At 44.3% G+C, this 19,788-nt stretch overlaps 1 protein-coding gene and 1 non-coding gene across 3 annotated transcripts in view; one reads left to right on the top strand and one right to left on the bottom strand.

Annotated features, from left to right (window-relative positions):
• The window catches only part of VDAC1 (voltage dependent anion channel 1), a 28,133-nt gene extending 8,661 nt beyond the window's left edge, over positions 1-19,472 (top strand). For both annotated transcript variants that reach the window (XM_048220894.1, XM_026507977.4), the window contains exons 2-9: positions 3,224-3,296; positions 3,813-3,862; positions 4,954-5,106; positions 5,199-5,251; positions 11,218-11,445; positions 15,219-15,369; positions 17,502-17,559; positions 18,530-19,472. In XM_048220894.1, coding sequence (XP_048076851.1) covers positions 3,230-3,296; positions 3,813-3,862; positions 4,954-5,106; positions 5,199-5,251; positions 11,218-11,445; positions 15,219-15,369; positions 17,502-17,559; positions 18,530-18,621 — 852 coding nt within the window. In that variant the 5' untranslated portion in view covers positions 3,224-3,229 and the 3' untranslated portion in view covers positions 18,622-19,472. The remainder of the gene's footprint in view (positions 1-3,223; positions 3,297-3,812; positions 3,863-4,953; positions 5,107-5,198; positions 5,252-11,217; positions 11,446-15,218; positions 15,370-17,501; positions 17,560-18,529) is intronic.
• Positions 8,968-9,071, bottom strand: LOC113261960 (U6 spliceosomal RNA). The gene has a single exon (XR_003318566.1). It is a non-coding gene; the product is annotated as a U6 spliceosomal RNA (small nuclear RNA).
• Positions 19,473-19,788: the final 316 nt, after the last annotated feature.

The raw sequence follows: 19,788 nt of genomic DNA, 5'->3' as shown, positions 1-19,788 counted from the left end.
CCTCTGGTCCCGGCCTGAGAAAACATGAATGGGAATCATTATTTCTACACTAAAATTGTTTTTGCAGTGGGTGCTGAGAACTGTGCAAAAATGGGCATTTCCTGGGTGCTGTTGTCAGTTGTAAGAAAGCTGAGCTTCTCAGAGGCGGACTGCCTCGGGCCTTGCCTGAATCCTTAGATGAATGCAGGAGACTGGGTGGGGAGAGCAGAAGACTGCCGCAGAAGCACTGGGGAAACTGCAGTGGCACAGCACTTGGGGGGCCTTTAGTGAAGGGGCAGTCATTGTCTTGCCTTCCTTGGTGGGTGTTTCCTCAGGTCCAGGAGTGAGCTTGGATCCTCCCCGCCAGGTGCTGCGCTGCAGCCACGTGGAGAGCCTGGCCTTATCCAGGGTCCATCTGCGGCCCAACTCGCTTGTCCTTAGATGGTAATCTCTTTAATGGCCACGTCCTTTAGGGTGCTGTTGCTGGCAGTGGAGTGTTTTTTTTTTTGACAGGTGGCCTTGCTTGTTGGGTTTTGGGGATTAGTGATGAGTGAGGGTATTTGGGGAGCATTAAATGATGAGTGATCTGCCTTTTCTCCGAGGGACAGGCCAGTCCAGATATGAACGCTGCTCCTGTCTGGTGAGGTGGGTCCTAGAGCCAGCAGAGGGTGCTTGAGAAAGGCCCTGGCGCTTAGGTACAGGGAGGGCTTAGCTCATCGGGAGATACTGCCACTGTATTGCTCTGCCCCTCGCCCTGGGGCTGTGTTCATGACCCAGGGGGGAAGGGCAGCACTGAAGAGGGGTGCTCAGGCCACTGATTGCTGTTAGCTTTGCTTGGGGTGGAGAGTGTTGCAGGCCCTTAGCTGAGATGGGCACATTACGTCAGCCTTTGACACAGGGCTGTTTCTTTGCTTCTCTTGGGAGAAGCCAGGGCCATCTGCGGACAGAGCATATGCCTCAGGCTGGGGGTATTCTGGAGGACCTGGTGGATGGTTTCCTGGTCTGTCCCAGGGCTGGATGTGTCTGTGAGGTTTATTTGTGGTGGAAGATGAACAGGTCAGGAGAGGGGTGTGCCCAGACTGGAAACAGCCAAAGGAGACAGCCTAAAATGGATCTTCCCCCGTGTTCTTTGTGCCCTGACCCTAATGTGGACTGAGGTATCCATGGTTCTAGCTTGATCATGTGCAAGAAATAACAAGCACAACAAAAATAGGATAGCGTAAACAGCTCACTGGGCTGCCCCACTCCGCTCTGCTCTGACACAAAAGTGAGGTGAGGCAGAATTAGCACAACCTCTGAAAACAGTAAAACGGAACTTGGACCACAATTTTATGGTTTAAAATTGTGGAAGTTTGTAGTTGTTTATTTTCTAGTGTACTCATTGCTTCTGTGGGCTTCTTGCAGTGTCTTGGGAGTTAAGGCTTAGGTCGGCAGCACGGCTTCCGTTTTGGATACTGTCCCCCTGGGGTCACCTGAACCACTTTTCAGTGGGTTCCCACTTACTAGGAACATGCCATGCAGATGTTTATTTGTGTGAGTACATACATATGTGACTTCAGATGGGGTATATGCAGATTCAGTCTGGCACTTTTGGTTTACTGTATTTTAAATATTAATGGAACCATCTGTGGGTTTATTGAATTTCTGCTAATTGAGGCTAATGATTGTAGAAATGGAGAAAGTGCAGGCGATGGTTGCTTTCTCAGGGCTCCTCTCCTTCTGGATGGAGCACACTGTGTGTGCTGACCTGGATTAGGATTTTAATTCTGTGTATGTAATACGTCAGAGCAAAGCTTCCCCGGGACACAGTGCGGTCCTTAGGGCAAGGACTATTTGAATTACTCACCTTCCTTGAACATGGAGGTGTTTAATAAATGCTTGTTGACTGACTTAGTGATATGTAGCAATTTCAAGTAGTGCTTTGATAGTTGGTTTTAAAGATTTATTTATTTAGGGGCACCTGGGTGGCTTAGTCGTTAAGCGTCTGCCTTCGGGTCAGGTCATGATCTCAGGGTCCTGGGATCAAGCCCTGCATTGGGCTCCCTGCTCAGTGGGAAGCCTGCTTCTCTCTCTCCCACTCCCTCTGTTTGTGTTCCCTCTCTTGCTGCCCCTCTCTCTGTCAAATAAATAAATAAATAAAATCTTTAAAAAAATAAAGATTTATTTATTTATTTTATAAAGAGAAAGAGAGCACAGGAGAGCAAGGAGGGGGGCTGAGGGAGAGGGAGAGAAGCAGACTCCCTGCTGAGCATAGGGCTCTGAGATCATGGCCTGAGCCGAGATTAAGTGTTGGATGCTCAACCGACTGAGCCACCCAAGTGCCTCTGAGGGTTTTACTTATTTATTTTAAATATTTTATTTATTTATTTGAGAGAGAGACAGAGAAAAGGCATGAGGAGGGGGAGGGGCAGAGGGAGAAGCAGGCTCCCTGTTCAGCAAGGGGCCCGATACAGGCCTGGATCCCAGGACTCTGGGATCATGACCTGAGCTGAAGGCAGACACTCAACCGACTGAGCCACCCAGGCGCCCCTCCCCCCATAGTTGGTTTTAAAAATAAAGTCCCATTGCAGCTCAATCAGTGTTTGTTTGCATTAATTTTCCAGGGGTGTGTGTAATTCCTTTTCTTTCCATGTGAAGAGTTGCCTCCTTGTTAGGTTTTACTGTATTCTCTGGGAGAAATACGATACTCAAAAAATGTGTTCCCCGAAATGGAAAGTTTTTTGAAAAGTTACATTCATTTTGGCACATAGTAGGTACTCTGTAAGTATTTTGTTGAATGAGTGAAATCAGAACCATATGGAAAATAGGTGGGCCTGAAAAAGCTCCGATTTCTGTTCAGTGCATTTAATGTCATAGCAGCCGACATTTTGTAAGAAGATACCTTTTATTGGCAAGAGTCCTGCAGTTCAGTAAAGTAGCTGGCTCGTGGGAATGTGTCTTTGGTAATTAATTCATTCAGCAGATATTTACTAACTCCTGCAATATTCTGGGCTTGTGCGCAGTCCTGGGGATGCCAAGGAGGAGAGGTCTAAAGGTAGGCTGATGTGCTGTCAACAAAACTTACTGGGTATCTCAACCTCTGGATACAAGGAGAAGCACGAGATAGTAAGGCTTCTCCGTGCACACCCGGAACTCTGTGCCGATGATTTTTATTGGTGGTTAATTGTAGCTAATAATTTTTATTGATGGAAAACTCATTTCCCTAATTACTGATGTATTTCTTCTGGTGTTTCTTTTATTGTAGCAGAAGATGGCTGTGCCTCCCACGTATGCTGATCTTGGCAAATCTGCCAGGGATGTCTTCACCAAGGGTTACGGTGAGTGTTGCATTTCACGGGCTGGATTGGCGTGCTTGGGATTTTACCCACCACGTTTTGAGAGATGTGGGTCAGTCAGCTCTTAGAGCTTCCATGTTCTGGAAAATAAGATGAGCTTTCTATGGCTAGTAGTTTTGGTTTGTGCACCCGGTGGGAGCAGGCTCATGAATTACTACAGACGAGTGGACATTGTGATTTCCTCTCCCACGGGTGGGAACAGCTTTGTGTCTGCTGTTGCAGTGGAGTGTGAGTTCTAAATGTAGCCTGTCCTTAGGCACGTGCTCATGCTTTCACGTACCTTTTTCCTACATTCTCCTGGGAGTGCAGGTGGAGCCCTGGGGGTGCCTTTTCTTTCTGCCACCGTTTGGTGGCACCTGAGCTCCACACGTAGGCTGGCAGCAGTGGAGATGGGCTCCCTACACACTCATGGCGTTTTGGAACAGCAGAAGGGAGGCAGAGATGCTACTCTCAAGTAAGTTATTTAACCTAGTAACACTTACCATCTTCTTTCTTTAGGATTTGGCTTAATAAAACTTGACTTGAAAACAAAATCTGAGAATGGACTGGTAAGTTGTCTGACCGACATGGAGTGTGGGTGTTTATTGTAGATCGGTAAATAACTGCCTTGTTCTGGGTGGCAGAGCCAAATGAAAGGCCCTTTTTGATTGTAGCGGGTTGTGCTTGTCAAATTCACTGCATCCTCTATGAGATGGGTGGTCCGGGGGAACCCTGCTGACAGGTCCCCAGTTTAACAGCTGTTAATACTCATTGGCAGGCCTCAGTTTTATTTTTCCTTGTTTCTTATTTTAAAACCGACTTGTGTTGGGGGTGCCTGGGTAGCTCAGTTGGTTAAGCGTCTGACTTCAGCTCAGGTCATGGTCTCAGGGTCCTGGGATCGAGCCCTGTGGTTGGGGGGGGGTCCCCTGCTCAGCGGGAAGCCTGCTTCTCCCCCTGCCCCTCCCTCCACTTGTGCACACACTCTCTGTCGTTCTCAAGTAAATAAATAAAAATCTTCAGTAAAAAAAATTGACCTGTTTTCAGTGCCACATAATTATAAAAAAAAAATCATAGTAGTTCCTTTTATTTTTTTTTAAAGATTTATTTATTTTTTTAGAGAAAGAGAGTGCGTGCACAAGCCAGAGAGGGGCAGAGGGAGAGAAAGAGAATCTCGGAAAATCTCAGGCAGACTCCCTGCTGAGCTGGGAGCACGAAGACAGTGGGGCTCGATCTTAGGACCCTGAGATCATGACTTGAGCCGAAACCAAGAGTCAGGTACTTAACTGACTGAGCCACCCAGGTGCCCCTTTAGTGGCCCCTTTTAAATTGTGCGTGCAGCAGTTGTTGGAAGGAGGAAGTTTTGGAGTTCATCTGCTGCGGTGTCATCTTCAGCTCAATGCTTGTTCTATTAGGATGGAAGGGGGATTGCCTTCCTGTCTAGACGAAAGCATTACCAGGGAGGAAGGAAGCTGTCTCCTGACAAAGAATTCCCCAAAAGAGTCCTTTAATCAACAGACTTCAGCCCCATCTGTATTTAAATATTGAATTGAATTATAGGAGTAGCTCTTGTCCCCACACATCCCTACATAAGTGGAAGTACGTTCTTTTTAGGGTGGCGTCTTGCTGGCATACAGGCTGTGACTCTCTCTCTCCTTTAAAGGAATTTACAAGCTCAGGTTCAGCCAACACTGAGACCACCAAAGTGACGGGCAGTCTAGAAACCAAGTACAGATGGACCGAATATGGTTTGACGTTTACAGAAAAATGGAACACTGACAACACACTAGGCACAGAGATCACTGTGGAAGATCAGGTAATGGTCACCTGGGAAAAGACATAGTTTTATTCACTGACATTTGTTGCCCTGCCTTTTGACTAAACCTGGCAAATTTCTTTTCCATTCAGCTTGCACGTGGACTGAAGCTGACCTTTGATTCATCCTTCTCACCAAACACAGGGTAAGAATCTCCTATGTTTTCTTAGCCAGGACATTTAGCTGTGTGTTACGGTAAGGTTCTGGGCTGCCTGTTGCGGTTCTCCAGGCCTCCGTTGTGGCGGGCTGCAGGACTTGTGGTCCAGTAGTGCTGTTTCATGTGAGTGAGCCTGCTGCTGTTGCAAATGGCCAAGGCTGTAGGGCAGCAGGCGATGTTTGGAAGCAGGGGCTAAGCGAGCACTGTTGCCGCCCCCAGTTTTCAGGCTGGTAGGGTCCTCTCCCCAGCTTTCTACTTAGGAGCACCGAGAGACTGTGGCTTCTGACTGTGGGGTGGCTCCTGAGCCTGCACTTTCTGCCCCGTGCCCCCCAGCCACAAACCAGTTAGGCTTGACAGTTATTGGCTCATTAGGAGGCAAGATGGTATGTTGGTTGTTGCAGCTCCTGGGAGGTTTTCAAAGTGGCGAGAAGGGGCACACATTCCCCCCCGCCCCTCTGAGCAGTAGGTCTCTTAAACCTGGGGAAGGTTGTTTTGCATATTGCTGACAGGCTCAAGGGCATGTACTGAATTTCATTTTTAATTTTTAAAAATTGTAATAAAATACATGTGTAAAATCTACCAGCTCTGCAGTCTTTAAGTGTACATTTAGTGGCGTTTATGAGTCTCATCTTTTGCCATTCTGTATTATTTCTTTTCTTCCCTTCTGACAAATGTGTTTTAGAGGAAGGGTCTGCTGAGTTCAGAGCCGGTACTGCCTGTGGGAAACCTCAAGGGACTGGGCGGACAGGGCTTCTGTCTCTGGAGATTATAGTCTTTCTGTAACTTTGTTACGGATGACGTGAAGACCATTGGCAGGAGCTGCATTTACTCTTGTTCTCATCTCTGCTATAGTTTCTCGCACAGGAGCATTGCTTTCTTGCTTGCCCACTTTCCTCCAGGCACCCTGCCGTGATGGGAGAGGTTACCCAGAGAGACTCTCTGATAGCATGCAGGGCACGAGGATGTGCTCACATGCTTGAATTTGCTGCCTAGACTTTGCCTGCTGCCCGGAGATGGCACACTTTGGAATTTGTACGGGATTTCCCATTACCTTTGGGAGGTTTGCAAAGAAGTCTCCAGGTCCTACAGCAATATACATGAGGAACTTTTTTTTTTTAATTTGACTTTTTATTTTGAAATAATTTTATACTTAACATACACAAAAATGTTGTACAAGTAGGGTGTAGAGTTCCCTTATATCCTAGACCTAGCTTTTCCTAATGTTAACATCTTACACGACTACGATATGGTGATCAGAACCAGGAAATTTATATGGCTTTCACACAGTTAACTAGTCTGTTGTCCTACTCATGTCTTATTTCTGGTCCATGATCCCGTTCAGGATACTAGATCGCATTTAGTTGTCAAATCTCTTTTGTCGTCTCTAATCTGGGACATAGTCTTTGTCTTTCATGACCTTGACAGTGTTAAAGAGGATTGGCCAATTATTTTGTAGAATCCTTCGATTTGGATTTGTCTGATGTTTCCTCATGGTGAACTCAGGTTATGCATTTTTCACAGCCACAGAAGTGATGTTGTGTTCTGTCTTTCTTAGTGTGTGATGTCAGGGCATAGATGTCACTATGCCTCATTACTAGTGACGTTAACTTTGATCACTTGGTAAGCGGTGTTTGTGAGGTTTCTCTGTGAAGCTATTTTTCTCTTTGTAAATAAGTATCTTGGGAAATACTTTGAGACTATGCAGGTATTCTGTTTCTTATCCTTTGGTAAAAAGGATAGTATCCGCTGGTGATTCATTCTTCCTTCCTTCCTTCCTTCCTTCCTTCCTTCCTTCCTTCCTCCCTCCCTCCCTCCCTCCCTCCCTCCCTCCCTTCCTTCGAGAGGGAGAGAGAGAGCGAGCGCACATGGGAATGGGAGAGAGTGAGAGGGAGAAGCAGGCTCCCCACTGAGCAGGGAGCCTGATGCAGGGCTTGATCCCAGGACCTTGAGATCACGACCTGAGCCAAAGGCAGATGCTTAACCCACTGAGCCACCCAGGCACCCCTCAACTGGTGATTCTTGTCTGCAGCAGTTACGTTTGGCAAATGGTGATTTTCTCTTCCCATCATTCCTTCTGCATTTATTAATTGGGATTCTGCTGTAAGGGAGAGCTCTTTCTTCTCCTCCATCTATTAATTTAATCAATTATTTATATCAGTATGGATCCATCGACATTTATTCTGTGAGTTATAATCCATTACCATAATATATTTTATACTCATTTGTTTTAGATATGGCCATTGGGCATGCCTCCAAGCCGACATCCTTGTGTTTTATACTCTGCTATCATTTCTTTTGAGCTCTACTTCAGAAGAGGTACCAGGCTCATCTTCTGCTTGTTTCTCCAAGGAGCTTCAGTTCCTTTTATAAAAGAATGGCGTTGTGTCCGTATTGCTCCTGGGTATTTGAGGCAAGTTTTGATGACTTGATGGAGATTGGAAATGGAAGCTGGCTTTCCAGAGCTACTGAGGGGGATAGCCTGGGAAAGCATCCTGGCTTCTGTAGGGAGCTGAGCATGGACCACATTATGGATGAGGCTGCAGACTGATCTATGGACCAGCACCCATGCTGGGTACCCATCACAGAAGAAAGCCAGCTTGTTAACCAGAAATCAGAGTCATGCCTCGCTCAGGTGCTTGCCAAGTTAGCACCATGAAATAGCTTTAAAAAAAAAATCCCAGTAATATTTGTAAGAGGGAGAACTCCAAAGATGTGGAGTGTTACATGAGAGCAGGAACCTGGAGAGAAACCTGAGTCACTGCCCCAGCACTGCCCATTCTCTGGGGGCTTTGTGCTCCTGGCTGGAATTCCCTGAGACAGTGTAAGGGAGGCACTGTGTGCATGGTCCGGTGTGGCTGGTGCACACCACTGTTCGGAGGTCCTGCCCCAGGCAGCACACTTCGTGGTCGGCAGCAGCTTTTTACCTGGTGGTTATAAGATGCCTCGTTCTTATAGTTCTTGGTCTCCTTCTCTTTCTAAATGTCAGCCTCTGAGCAGCTGTCTTTCATCAGTCACCCCACTAGCATGGTGCCCGATGGAGAAGCCAAAACCTAGGCTTCTTCCTGCAAAGAGCAGGCAGACCAGAATAGGTTTATTTTGAGTTTTTCCTCTTGAGAGAGAATTTGTTTGGTTGTTACTCCTTTCCTTCAAAGCTTGAGAAAATGCACTGAAGCAACTTGAGCAAAAGTTACAAGCGTCACTGTCATTTATGAGTGGCGTCTGCTTTATTTTCAGCCATGACGTCTGAAATTCTCATGTCATTGACGACTTGGAATGTTTAACCTTAAATTTTTTGATATGGAAAATTTCAAACATACAAAAGAAAGTAGAAGAAAAAAAAAGCAGAGTGGTATGTTAAGCCCTCATCATGTTCCCATCACCCAGCTTTAATTATTATCGACCAGAACCAATTATGTTTTATTTATACATTCATAATCTCTCCCTCAGATTATTTTGAGGTAAATAACAGTTGTCACGTAATTTCATCTGTAAATATTTTAATATGTATCTTTAAGTGGTAAGATTCTTTTTTTTTAAGTTTTTATTTTAATTCTTATTAGTTAACATATAATCTTATGTTAGTTCCAGGTGTGCAATATAGTGATTCAGCAATTCCATTCATTACCTGGTGCTTATCACAACCAGTGCCCTCCCATCCTCTTACCCCCTCCTCTCTGGTAACCATCAGTTTGTTCCCTAGAGTTAAAGATAGGAAACACTTTGTGCATTTGTATGTCATCTTTGTGCAGGGGCTATGCTAATCTTCTCTGTATCACTTCAGTTTTAATATATGCGTTGCTGGGGGCGCCTGGGTGGCTCAGTCATTAAGCATCTGCCTTCGGCTCACGGCGTTCTGGGATCGAGCCCCACATCAGGCTCCTCCGCTGGGAGCCTGCTTCTTCCTCTCCTGCTCCCCCTGCTCGTGTTCCCTCTCTCGCTGGCTGTCTCTATCTCTGTCAAATAAATAAATAAAATCTTTAAAAAAAAATGTATGTGTTGCTGAAGCAAGCACAATATGATTCCTTTTTAAAAAAGTATAACCACAGTATGACTATATTGTAAAAAATTAATCATAATTCTGTCATACTGTTAAATCTCTAGCCTAATCACATTTACATGATTTCATTTTTTTTAAAGAATCAAAAATTGTCCATGCAAAATTGCAAAAATTGGTACATATGGCTGCTTTAAATTCTTTAATTTTTAGATTCTCCTCCTCCTTCCCCCCTCCCTCCCTTTGCAATTTATTTGTTGAAACTAGATCATTTGTCCTGTAAGATTACATATAGACTAAATTTTGCTGTTTGCATCTCTTTGGTGCCATTTAACTTGTTCCTCTGTCTGCCATGTTTACTGTTAATTGGTAAGTCAGAGGCTTCATTGCCTTTAGAGTCCATTGGCGGGGGTGGTAAAATACAAGTGGTGCTCCGTGCTTCCATGACTTGGACATAGAAGGCTTGGTTCGTTCTTTGTATGTTAGTGCTATTCACAATTCATTCATTAGGGGTTACAAATTGGTAATTCTACTTTAATCACTCGTTCTTCATGTATTAGCAAGACTATTTCAATAAAAAGAAACTTCTCAAGGTAACCTATTGGTTACCTTGAGACAGAGTTAGTGTAGGAAAGGTGGAATAAATGTTTGCTTCCTTTTTAGTTTATTGTTTCAAAGTAACACCTTGGTTCTCTGGTTTCTGAAGATGACTAATGTGTGTGTTTTAAGTGTCAATATGAAAAATTCATAGATTTAAACATATTTGTTATGTTTCAATCCATTGCTGGTATTATTCTTAAAGATGAGCTCATTGTTTCCTGTTTGAATCCCTTGGGAGTCTCTTCAGGCTAGCTCTCAAGTCATTGTGCACCAACCCCAACAGTCGTTGATAGCTTTGGTAATGCTTCAAGCTCACCTCGCACATTGCCTGTCCTGAGCCGTAGTCTGCTATTTCTCCAAGGAGCACTGGTGCCTTTTGGGAGAGAATGGTATTTAGAGTCCAGAGTCTGGGTGCTGGGCCTGAAGCTTTAATCTTGGTGTGAATGAAATTGGGGTGGGCAAGGCTGTGCAGATCGCATCTCTGGTGAGAATGCAGCTTGCTGCAGGAGGATGTCCATTTTGTAGCTGAATAACAGAAAATTGTCTAAATTTTATTGGGTAGGTGTGGTCTTGTCTCCCATGTTGACCTTTGGTAAAGGCATGGTAATATATTTGCAGGTGACATGACTCACCTACCTTTCCTGAGCAGTAGGCACAGGTGGCACCATCTGGTCATATGCAAATCTGGGATTAGCAGACAAGACCTGTGAACTTGTCCTGTCTCTCAGAGCTTCCCAGCCCCCATGACTGCAGGGCCCCAGGTTGCACATCAGTACCCAGGTCTCTGAAATATATACTCATTGGGATCTCATGAATACTGAATTAAAAGCTATCTGTTCTATTTACTTAGAAGGGATCCCTCCAGTATTTGTTTCTTTCTTTACTTACATGGTGAGCCACAGAGTAAGAAAGTAGCCATCTCCTTAAAGCTGCTGTTTAGATAGCTGCCTTCATGACAGATACACCGTATCTTTCTCATAGACTTGGAGAATAGCAAAGCAACATCTGTTTCATAATTACATGGTGGCATTCTCCCTAATAAATGCCCATGTAGGCCATTACATAAAGCATAGGGAGAGGTTAGTAAAAGAAAATTACTTAGCGCTTTTTTCCCCCAAGCTTTCCCTGCCTCTGCTCTCAACTTCATTGTTGTGGCATTTCTGCAGACTCGATTCTGGGTAGAGAGCTTGTGTTCTGCCATTGTGGCCACAGCAGCTGCGTAAGGGAGATCTGGGCCCAGACCTTGCCCCCCCCATCCCTGTATATAAACTGGGATTTAAAGCAATTTTTTGGTACTTCTTGGTATGGTTGTTGCAAGGTGAGTCAGCTTGTGATCTTAACACAGTTTCTTTTCCTTCAGGAAAAAAAATGCTAAAATCAAGACAGGGTATAAGCGGGAGCACATCAACCTGGGCTGCGACGTGGATTTCGACATTGCCGGTCCTTCGGTCCGGGGCGCTTTGGTGCTGGGCTATGAAGGCTGGCTGGCCGGCTACCAGATGAATTTTGAGACTTCGAAGTCTCGAGTGACCCAGAGCAACTTTGCGGTTGGCTACAAGACTGACGAGTTCCAGCTCCACACTAACGTGTAAGTGTGCACGAGTGTGGTGTGTGAGTGTGTGCAGAAGGGAGATTGCTTTTCAAGCTCCATTTTTAATCACTTCCAGGTGAGTGTGTTGGAATCAGATGAGCCAAATGGCCTGCTGGTATTTCTCTGTTTCCCACCTGCCCATTTCCGGAAGTGGCTTAGGTTCTTCGTGTCTAGAGTCATTGTTGTCCCTGGTACCTACGGAATGACTGATCAGTTACAGCAGTGGCATGATGTCCTTCGGAGGAGTGTCGCTTCCCTGCTAGTGCCCTTTTGTGGACATTGGAGCACCTTTCAGTTTTAGTAACAAAATGGCAGGGAAGGGGCGCCTGGGTGGCTCAGTCGTTAAGCGTCTGCCTTCGGCTCAGGGCGTGATCCCAGGGTCCTGGGATCAAGCCCCACATCAGGCTCCTCTGCTGGGAGCCTGCTTCTTCCTCTCCCACTCCCCCTGCTTGTGTTCCCTCTCTCGCTGGCTGTCTCTCTCTCTGTCAAATAAATAAATAAAAATCTTTAAAAAAAAAAAAAAAAGAAGAAAATGGCAGGGAAAGGTGCCACTCTTTCTCTGTGATGCCTGAGGTCAGGTTGCTGTGCTTAATGAAATGCAGATCTGAGAGACAGGTTAGGGGACGATGATCTCAGTCGCATAGCGTCTTTTCCACATGGCATAGCATGCAAAAGTTAATTAATTACCGGACAGTACGGGAAGGGGAGAGAAAAGCGCAGATTAGGTTAGAGAGCCACTTGTCATCAACCTTGGGAGTTAAGTGGAGTGCTGCTGATTTAGGTGAATGGAAATGCACATTTCAGTCTAAAATTCTCTTAGGCAGGAGCAACTAACCTGTGGCACAAGTCAGGGACAGCTTTACCAATTTTCTTTCTTTCCACTAGAGGTCACTAAAGAAGTGACTTCTTAAAGATCTAATAACATTTCTATTTACAAACTTTTTAAAAGAATTTTTATACAGTAGTTCCCCCTTATCTGCTGTTTCACTTTCCATGATGTCAGTTGATGGTTCCACAGTCAACCACAGTCTGGAAGTAGATGATTCTCCTTCTGATGTATTGCAGAAGGTCGGTAGTAATCTGACGCTGCATCATATGTCTGTGTCATTCACCCATCGTGTAGGCATTTTGCCATCTCACATCATCCCAAGAAGGTTGTATACTGGGGCGCCTGCGTGGCTCAGTTGGTTAAGCATCCGACTCTTGATTTGGGGTCAGGTCGTGAGATTGAGCGCCATGTAAGGCTTTGCACTGGGCGTGGAGCCTGCTTAAGATTCTGTCTCTCCTTCTCCCTCTGCCTGTCCCCCCCCCCAAAAAAAAAACCAAGAAGGGCGTATACAGTATAATAATGTATTTTTAGAGATAGACCACATTCATATAACTTCTATTTTTAGAAATAGACCACATTCATATAACTTCTATTACAGTATATTGTTATACTTGTTCTATTTTATTAAAATAAATTAGAAGTTATTGTTGCTAATTTCTTACTGCGTCTAATTTATACATTCAATTTGTCACAGGGATGTATGTGTAGGAGAAAACATAGTATATACAGGGGTTCAGTACTATCTGTGGTTTTAGGTATCCTCTGGGGGTTTTGGGACATACCTTCTGCAGATAATGGAGGACTACTCTGATTAATATAATTAACATAACAGAATTAATATAACATAACAGATATTAATATAATTTGTGAATTTTTTTAAAACTAGAAAATCACAGGGAAACCACAGTGAAGGACAGTCCAGGGTTTCCTGGGTTGTCAGGGGGAGTGTGTGACTACAAAGAGGTGGTATGAGATTTGGGGGTGGTGGAATTGTTCTGTATCCTGATTGTAGTGGTGGTTGTACATGTGTTAAAATCCATAGAAATATACACCAGAAAAGTAAAAAAAGATACATAAATTCAAAAAAAGGTAACATACAAAAATGTCACAGGAAGAACAGCACAAGCAATAGAAGGGTTCTTTAAGTTAGAGTTTTGACTGAAATGGAAAGTCTTTCTTGGTTTGGAATTGGAAATTGGCACCAGTTCTAGGAATAACAGCGGCTGTTAGCTGTTTTCCCCACATACCTAAGCCTCAGATACCTGATTTCTTAATAAGTGGACATGGTTTATTTTTAGCTGGCATGGAGACAGCTGACACAGCTAATCTGGGTTGCCCTGGTGCTTGTGGAGGCCCCGATGTGTAATAGACATTCTTTGTGCTTTATACAGTTGAATTTGAACAATGACTTCCCTCTGTTTATGGTTTTGAGAGCTCAGTACAGGAAGGCAGTGTTGCCGGTTTTAGAATATATTGAAAGAAACTAACATTTTTTTGACAAACACGTGAGCCCAAGAAAATTTTCCTATTTCAGTTGTACTAAAATCACTCAAAAATCTATTGTTTGTGACAGGCTGCTATTTTGTAGCATACTCAGCTCTGAAGACGTTAGGATTCCCTGTGAATGAGGGGTTCAACCTGTACGTACTGGAAGCACGATGTCTATGTGGCTGGATTTCAGGGAAAACGTGAGCATTTAGAATGTACTTACGAACATCTACTTCAGAGAGACTGTGTTGGTGAGGAGCAGAGTTTGCAATGAATCAGCAACAATTTTTCCTTGGGTTAGTGAGTTCTGAGCTCTTTGCTGAATTCCAAAGCACGTGGGCTCTGCCTTACTAGTTTCCGATGACATTTTCTACTCGAAGCACCCAAAGTGATGAGGCAGAACTTTGATACTGTTTCACGTTAAGAATGTGAAGGAGGGAATGGGGGCTATTTCCAGAGGCTGGCGTCAGTCTGGTGTGTTCGGAAGAGAGGAAGGCGTTTGCCCCAATTGAGTTTCATTCCGTTTTTGAAAGATGAGACATTTTGTAATGCACCAAGTAGCTCCTTTTCATCGCATCAGAACTGTGGAGATACTGGAGGTTTGGGCCAAGAATTTCACACAGGTGGACAAGTCTGAATTGCAGGTTAAACTCTTTTGTCATCGCTGCACCTCCAAGGAGCCTGGGTCACTTTTGGCTGTGTCTTCACAGCAGTGGCTGCAGCTGGGGTTGCTATGGGCTATAACCTGCCTTCTGAAAAATGCGAGTGGCCCAGCCTTTCTTACTGTTTCTGACTGTGTTCTCTTCTCATTTGCTTCTATTTCCTTACTATTGTTATCATAGGCACATTTATAAAAGTAATGACATTAGCAGTAGCAGCAGAAAAAAACAAAAACAGAAACCCCCCCAGAATCCCAAGGTCTTACTTGCTGCCTTTATTCATTTATTTATTTTAGTAAAGATTTTATTTATTTATATGTATGTATGTATTTATGTAGAGAAAGTGCAAATGGGAAGGGGCAGAGGGAGAGAATCCTAAGCAGACTCCCTGCTGAGCCGGGGAGCCCGACTCAGGGCTCCATCCCACGACCCTGAGATCACGCCCTGAATTGAAATCAAGAGTTGGACACTCAACTGACTGAGCCACCCAGGTGCGCCGTTGCTGCTTTTATTTTAAAGAATATTTTGGAAGCAAGCTTCAAGTTCCATGCAGCCTGAGCTTCCTGCCTTTGGGTGTTCCTAGTGATGGTTCAAATAGCCTTTCCCTTCCTCTGAACATTCCCAACGCTGGCGTCTGTTCCCTTCCTATCAGACTTTTCCCTAGTTGGGTACCCGTTTTGTGATCACTTTGGTTCATTTACAGCATCCCTGTCCTCTGTTAGATTTGGACAGCTGTGCCCAGTTGCAGCCTGCCTTTGAGGGTGGATTAGCATCTGTGCTGTGCTTGTTTGCAGAAACGATGGGACAGAGTTCGGTGGCTCCATTTATCAGAAGGTGAACAAGAAGTTAGAGACTGCTGTCAATCTGGCCTGGACAGCAGGAAATAGTAACACTCGCTTTGGAATAGCGGCCAAGTATCAGATCGACCCTGACGCCTGCTTCTCGGTGAGTACCGGTGGAATCCTGCATCGGCCAGGCTCCACCTGATGGTGGGGTTGGCATCCTTCTGGACTGCCGAGGTTGCATGCTTGGGCTAGAGATTTTCTCCCTGTGGAAAGAGCTTGAAATGAGGAAAGTGCTAATAGTAATAGTTCTGACTGTGGGTGCCAGGCGCTGCGTGCAGCCCGTTATATGTGGGTTACTGTGTTTAATTCTTATACAACCCATTTGAGGTAGGCGCCTTTTCAAAAAATGATCATCCCAACCCTCTGCACAAACGAGGAACTGGAAATTCAGAGAGGTGGAGGGCAGATGGGGCAGACGGTTGGTAAGTGCTGGGACCAGGACTTGATGGATTGCTGGGGAGCCCCCTCCCCTAATCAGCTCTTGTTCCTCCTGAAGACTGTAAAGGGGTTTACTTTGAACCTGAAGGTTTTAAATGTTCATTTTCCTTCTTGTTTCTCATTCTCTTGCCCAGCTCTCCTATATTGGATATTAAGAAACCAGGCCCTGGCGTTTAGCAGTTGGCATCTGATCTTGCAGACTCACTGGCATTGCCCACAGACCCTTAGCTGCTGCACGGTTTTTGCATTAAATCCTGTGAACTCATCTCTGTTGTCACAGGGCATTGCTAGTTGCATCCCTTTTGGGGTGGAATGAGGAAATCTCGTGTTGCAGGATGCTCCTTATGTAATTTACAAACAGGCCATTTGAAGTCTGAAATGGCATCTGAATCTGGCTCCCTTCTCGTTAAGCGCTTAGAAACAAAGGAAAAGGGGCCTTAGTAATTAGATGGGATAAGCAAAAAGGAAGAGCCAGATAGGGCACTGTCTGCCAGAAGGTCTTCCTTCCCGCTGCTTTGTTCTTTCTCATGGGAGTTGTCAGGTCTGAAAACAGCATTCAAGCAGAAAACATGCACCTTGACAGCCTCAGCTTTTTCCAGGACTCAGTGTTCTCATGGCTGGAGATCGCTCTGCTGCTGACCTCTCCTTGTTTCACCAGAAAGGGGCCAGGGAGAGGCCCAGATTTCCCTGCAACTCAGGCAGAAGAATGAGGGCAAAATTATTATTGACTCAGCTGCTTTATTGAACTTAATTATTTTTTAAAAAGATTTCATTTATTTGAGAGAGAGAGAGAGAGAGAGCAAGCACAAGCAGGGGGAGAGGGAGAAGCAGACTCCCTGCTGAGCAGGGAGCCCAACTTGGGGCTCGATGCCAGGACCCCGGGACTATGACTTAAGCTGAAGGCAGACCCTTAACCGACTGAGCCACCCAGGCGCCCCTGAACTTAATTATTAATCAGCATTCATTAAGTGCTGAAATTTAAGTGACTGGCTAAGTCATTCTTTTGCTCTAATATTCATTTTAAATTCAGGCGTGGCAATGCTGAACCACCTTCATGTCACTATGGTTTTTGCTTCCCTTTTTCATGAAGGGAAAATTCTTTTTTTTTTTTTTAAATTTCATTTATTTATTTGAGAAAGAGAGTGAGCAAGAGAGAGAAAGAGCACGCACGAGCACGGGCAGAGGCAGAGGGAGAAGCAGACTCCCTTACTGAGCAGGGAGCCTGATGCAGGACTGGATCCCAGGACCCTGGGATCATAACCTGAGCCAAAGGCAGACGCTTAACTGACTGAGCCACCCAGGTGCCCCCATGAAGGGAAAATTCTAACAATGTATGCCTTTTAAAAAAAAACAAAAAACCTCAAATACTCCATCTGACATTTGCTCTGTTTTCCCTTATCCTAACAAATAGATTTCGAAGAAATCTTCCATGTAAGAAGGCTTATATTTCTCTGGCCACAAATGAAAGTGTCTTCACCTGTTGTAACTTAAATACAGACCCACTCAGTATAAATGAAGTTGGGCATTCATACCTTCAGGAATCAAATTTAAATAATAATTTCCTTTTAATTGACAGTTGTGTTGACTCTTTGAGTTTCTTTTCTGAGACTTAGCTCTCAGATTTGATATATTTCGTGTTGAATTTAATGAATCCCATAAACAGAGGGGTCATGAGAAAAGAGAATTTGATCCTGAAGTCCAGGGTTGGTTGATTACAAAGCTCTTACTCGTTGTAGAGATGGAAACATAAAGTACTTAACAATTTCAACTCTGTCTGTTCTTTTCCTTGACTAGGCTAAAGTGAACAACTCCAGCCTGATAGGTTTAGGATACACTCAGACCCTAAAGCCAGGTATGTGTTGCTTGTGAAAATTAGTGAAATTAGTTCTTTGCCTTAAAGAAAAATTGGAGTGCTGGTTTGTTGCTTTATGTTACTGTTTATATAATGCCTGTATTGTACATTATAGTTGAGTGTATATAAAGATTTATAATGAAATGTTTATAAAAGGATACAGAGTCATTATAAAACATTTGGAGAATAGAAGTAGTAAGTAGGAGAGAAAAAGGCCAAGGCTAACATACATTACACTGTCGGTTATTTTTTTCCATCTGTCTTTCCCAGTGTGTATATAATGCTTGATACTTATTTCCAGCAGGTTCTTAAAACTAGCGCAGAGATCATCCTCACTTGTAACTGTCCTGTGGGTTTCCTCTGCACAGTTGGCTAGACCAGTCCCTGGTGTGTTAGAACTACAGGAGACGGTACCACTTTGGGGTTAGTTTGGTCAAGTTGGGTCTCTGAACTCTAGAAATCGAATATTACATGATGGCAAAATCAAGCTACTGTAGGGAAAATACCAGTTGTGTGCATGTGTGTGTGCTTGTGTGCACGCTGAGTGTGAGACCTTGGAGTCTGGTTCATGGTTGGGTTTCATTTCAAAGTACTTTTGCTGAAGAAGTTTTGTGCCTGGTGCTAGTGGTAGAGAGATTACTGTAGTAGGGGGCCATGAGAGGACAAAGGAAAGTAGACTTCCTAGAGTGGATTTGGGTAGGGCTGTGGAATAATACTTACTGTTTTATAAGCTCATTCCAGGCCACCAATTAATTAGTCCGACAGTGATCAGTAAGAGGCATTCCCGGGCCATGTGGTTTTGCCTTGCTGAGCACACACGGCCGAAGCAGGTTCTGAATTGGCTGTGGTCTGGCCAGCGAGCTTTGGCATGCCTCCCTGTGTTAACCTTTCTTCTTCTGTGTGCTGACCTTTCTTATCTTTCCTCTCCTCCCTCCCTCTTTCCTCTCCCTCTTTCCCATTCCCCCTGCAGGTATCAAACTGACGCTATCGGCTCTTCTGGATGGCAAGAATGTCAATGCTGGCGGCCACAAGCTTGGTCTAGGACTGGAATTTCAGGCATAAGTGAATACTGTACAATCGTTTAATTTTAAACTATTTTGAGCATAGCTACCTTCAGAATTTAGTGTACCTTTTAATGTTGTATGTCTGGGATGCAAGTATTGCTAAATATCATGTTAGACCTCCAGGTTAAAGATGATTCAGCTTTAAGGTGTTACCCTTTCAGAGGTACAGAAGAAACCCAATTCCACAAAAAGTCCTTTCAGCTGTAGACTTGGGGGGAGCTTGGTGGCCCCTCTAGAGAGTTCAGGTTTCTTTTTTATCTAGAAATGGCTGCAAGTGGAAGCTGATAATTTGTGGGCACTTTGTTAATTGGTATTTGAGTACATGAATGAAATTATGACTTCCTGAGAATTGAACTCGGTTTCCTACCCAAATGAAGGAGAGACTCATTGATGGTGTGTACAGACTCATCTGAAAGAGACTTTTTTAGACAGATTTTCCTGACCTGTTTCCACCCCAGTCCGTCACCTCTTTTACACCAAAAGTAGTCTGCAGGGTGTGGTAGCTGTCTCTCGTGCCATTTTGGGGTGGAGAAGGCGGATGTGATGAAGCCAAGAATTCAGGACTTAAGTCCCTCTCGTGTGGTGGTTTTCTGCCCTTGCACCAGAGTATGAAAAAGCTTCTAAGAGTCCCAGCTCTGAGCTGGGAAGAGTCTGTGTGACTGTAATCACATTGTGACAACACTCGGAATCTAAATTGGACTTGTTATATTCTCGCCACTCAGTTTATTTTTTAGCCGTTTAATGGGTACATTTTAGAGTCTTCCATTTTGTGTGGAATTAGATCCTCCCCTTCAAATGCTGTAATTAACATCACTTAAAGTAAAACTTGAATAAAATATTGAAACCTCATTCTTCTGTTGTCTTTATTAATAAAAGTGTAAGTAAACAGGGCATTTGTTTGGCATTTTTGTTTGCACTGTGTGTGTGTGTGTGACAGAGAGATTTTTAGTTTTCTGTTGTTACATAACAAATTAGCCAAATTTAGCTGCTTAAAATAACACTCAGTTATTTATTTCACAGGCCTGTAGTTGAGAAGTCCAGCACGGTGTGACTGGGTTCTCTGTAAAGATTCTCACGATGCTGAAATTAGGATGTCTGCCAGACTGTGTTCTTGTCTGGAGCTTGGGGTCCTCTTCCAGGCTCACAGGGTTGTGGTAGAATTCAA

Source organism: Ursus arctos, unplaced genomic scaffold (assembly GCF_023065955.2).
Source record: "Ursus arctos isolate Adak ecotype North America unplaced genomic scaffold, UrsArc2.0 scaffold_5, whole genome shotgun sequence".
NCBI lineage: Eukaryota > Metazoa > Chordata > Mammalia > Carnivora > Ursidae > Ursus > Ursus arctos.
This window is presented reverse-complemented; position numbering and strand designations above follow the sequence as displayed.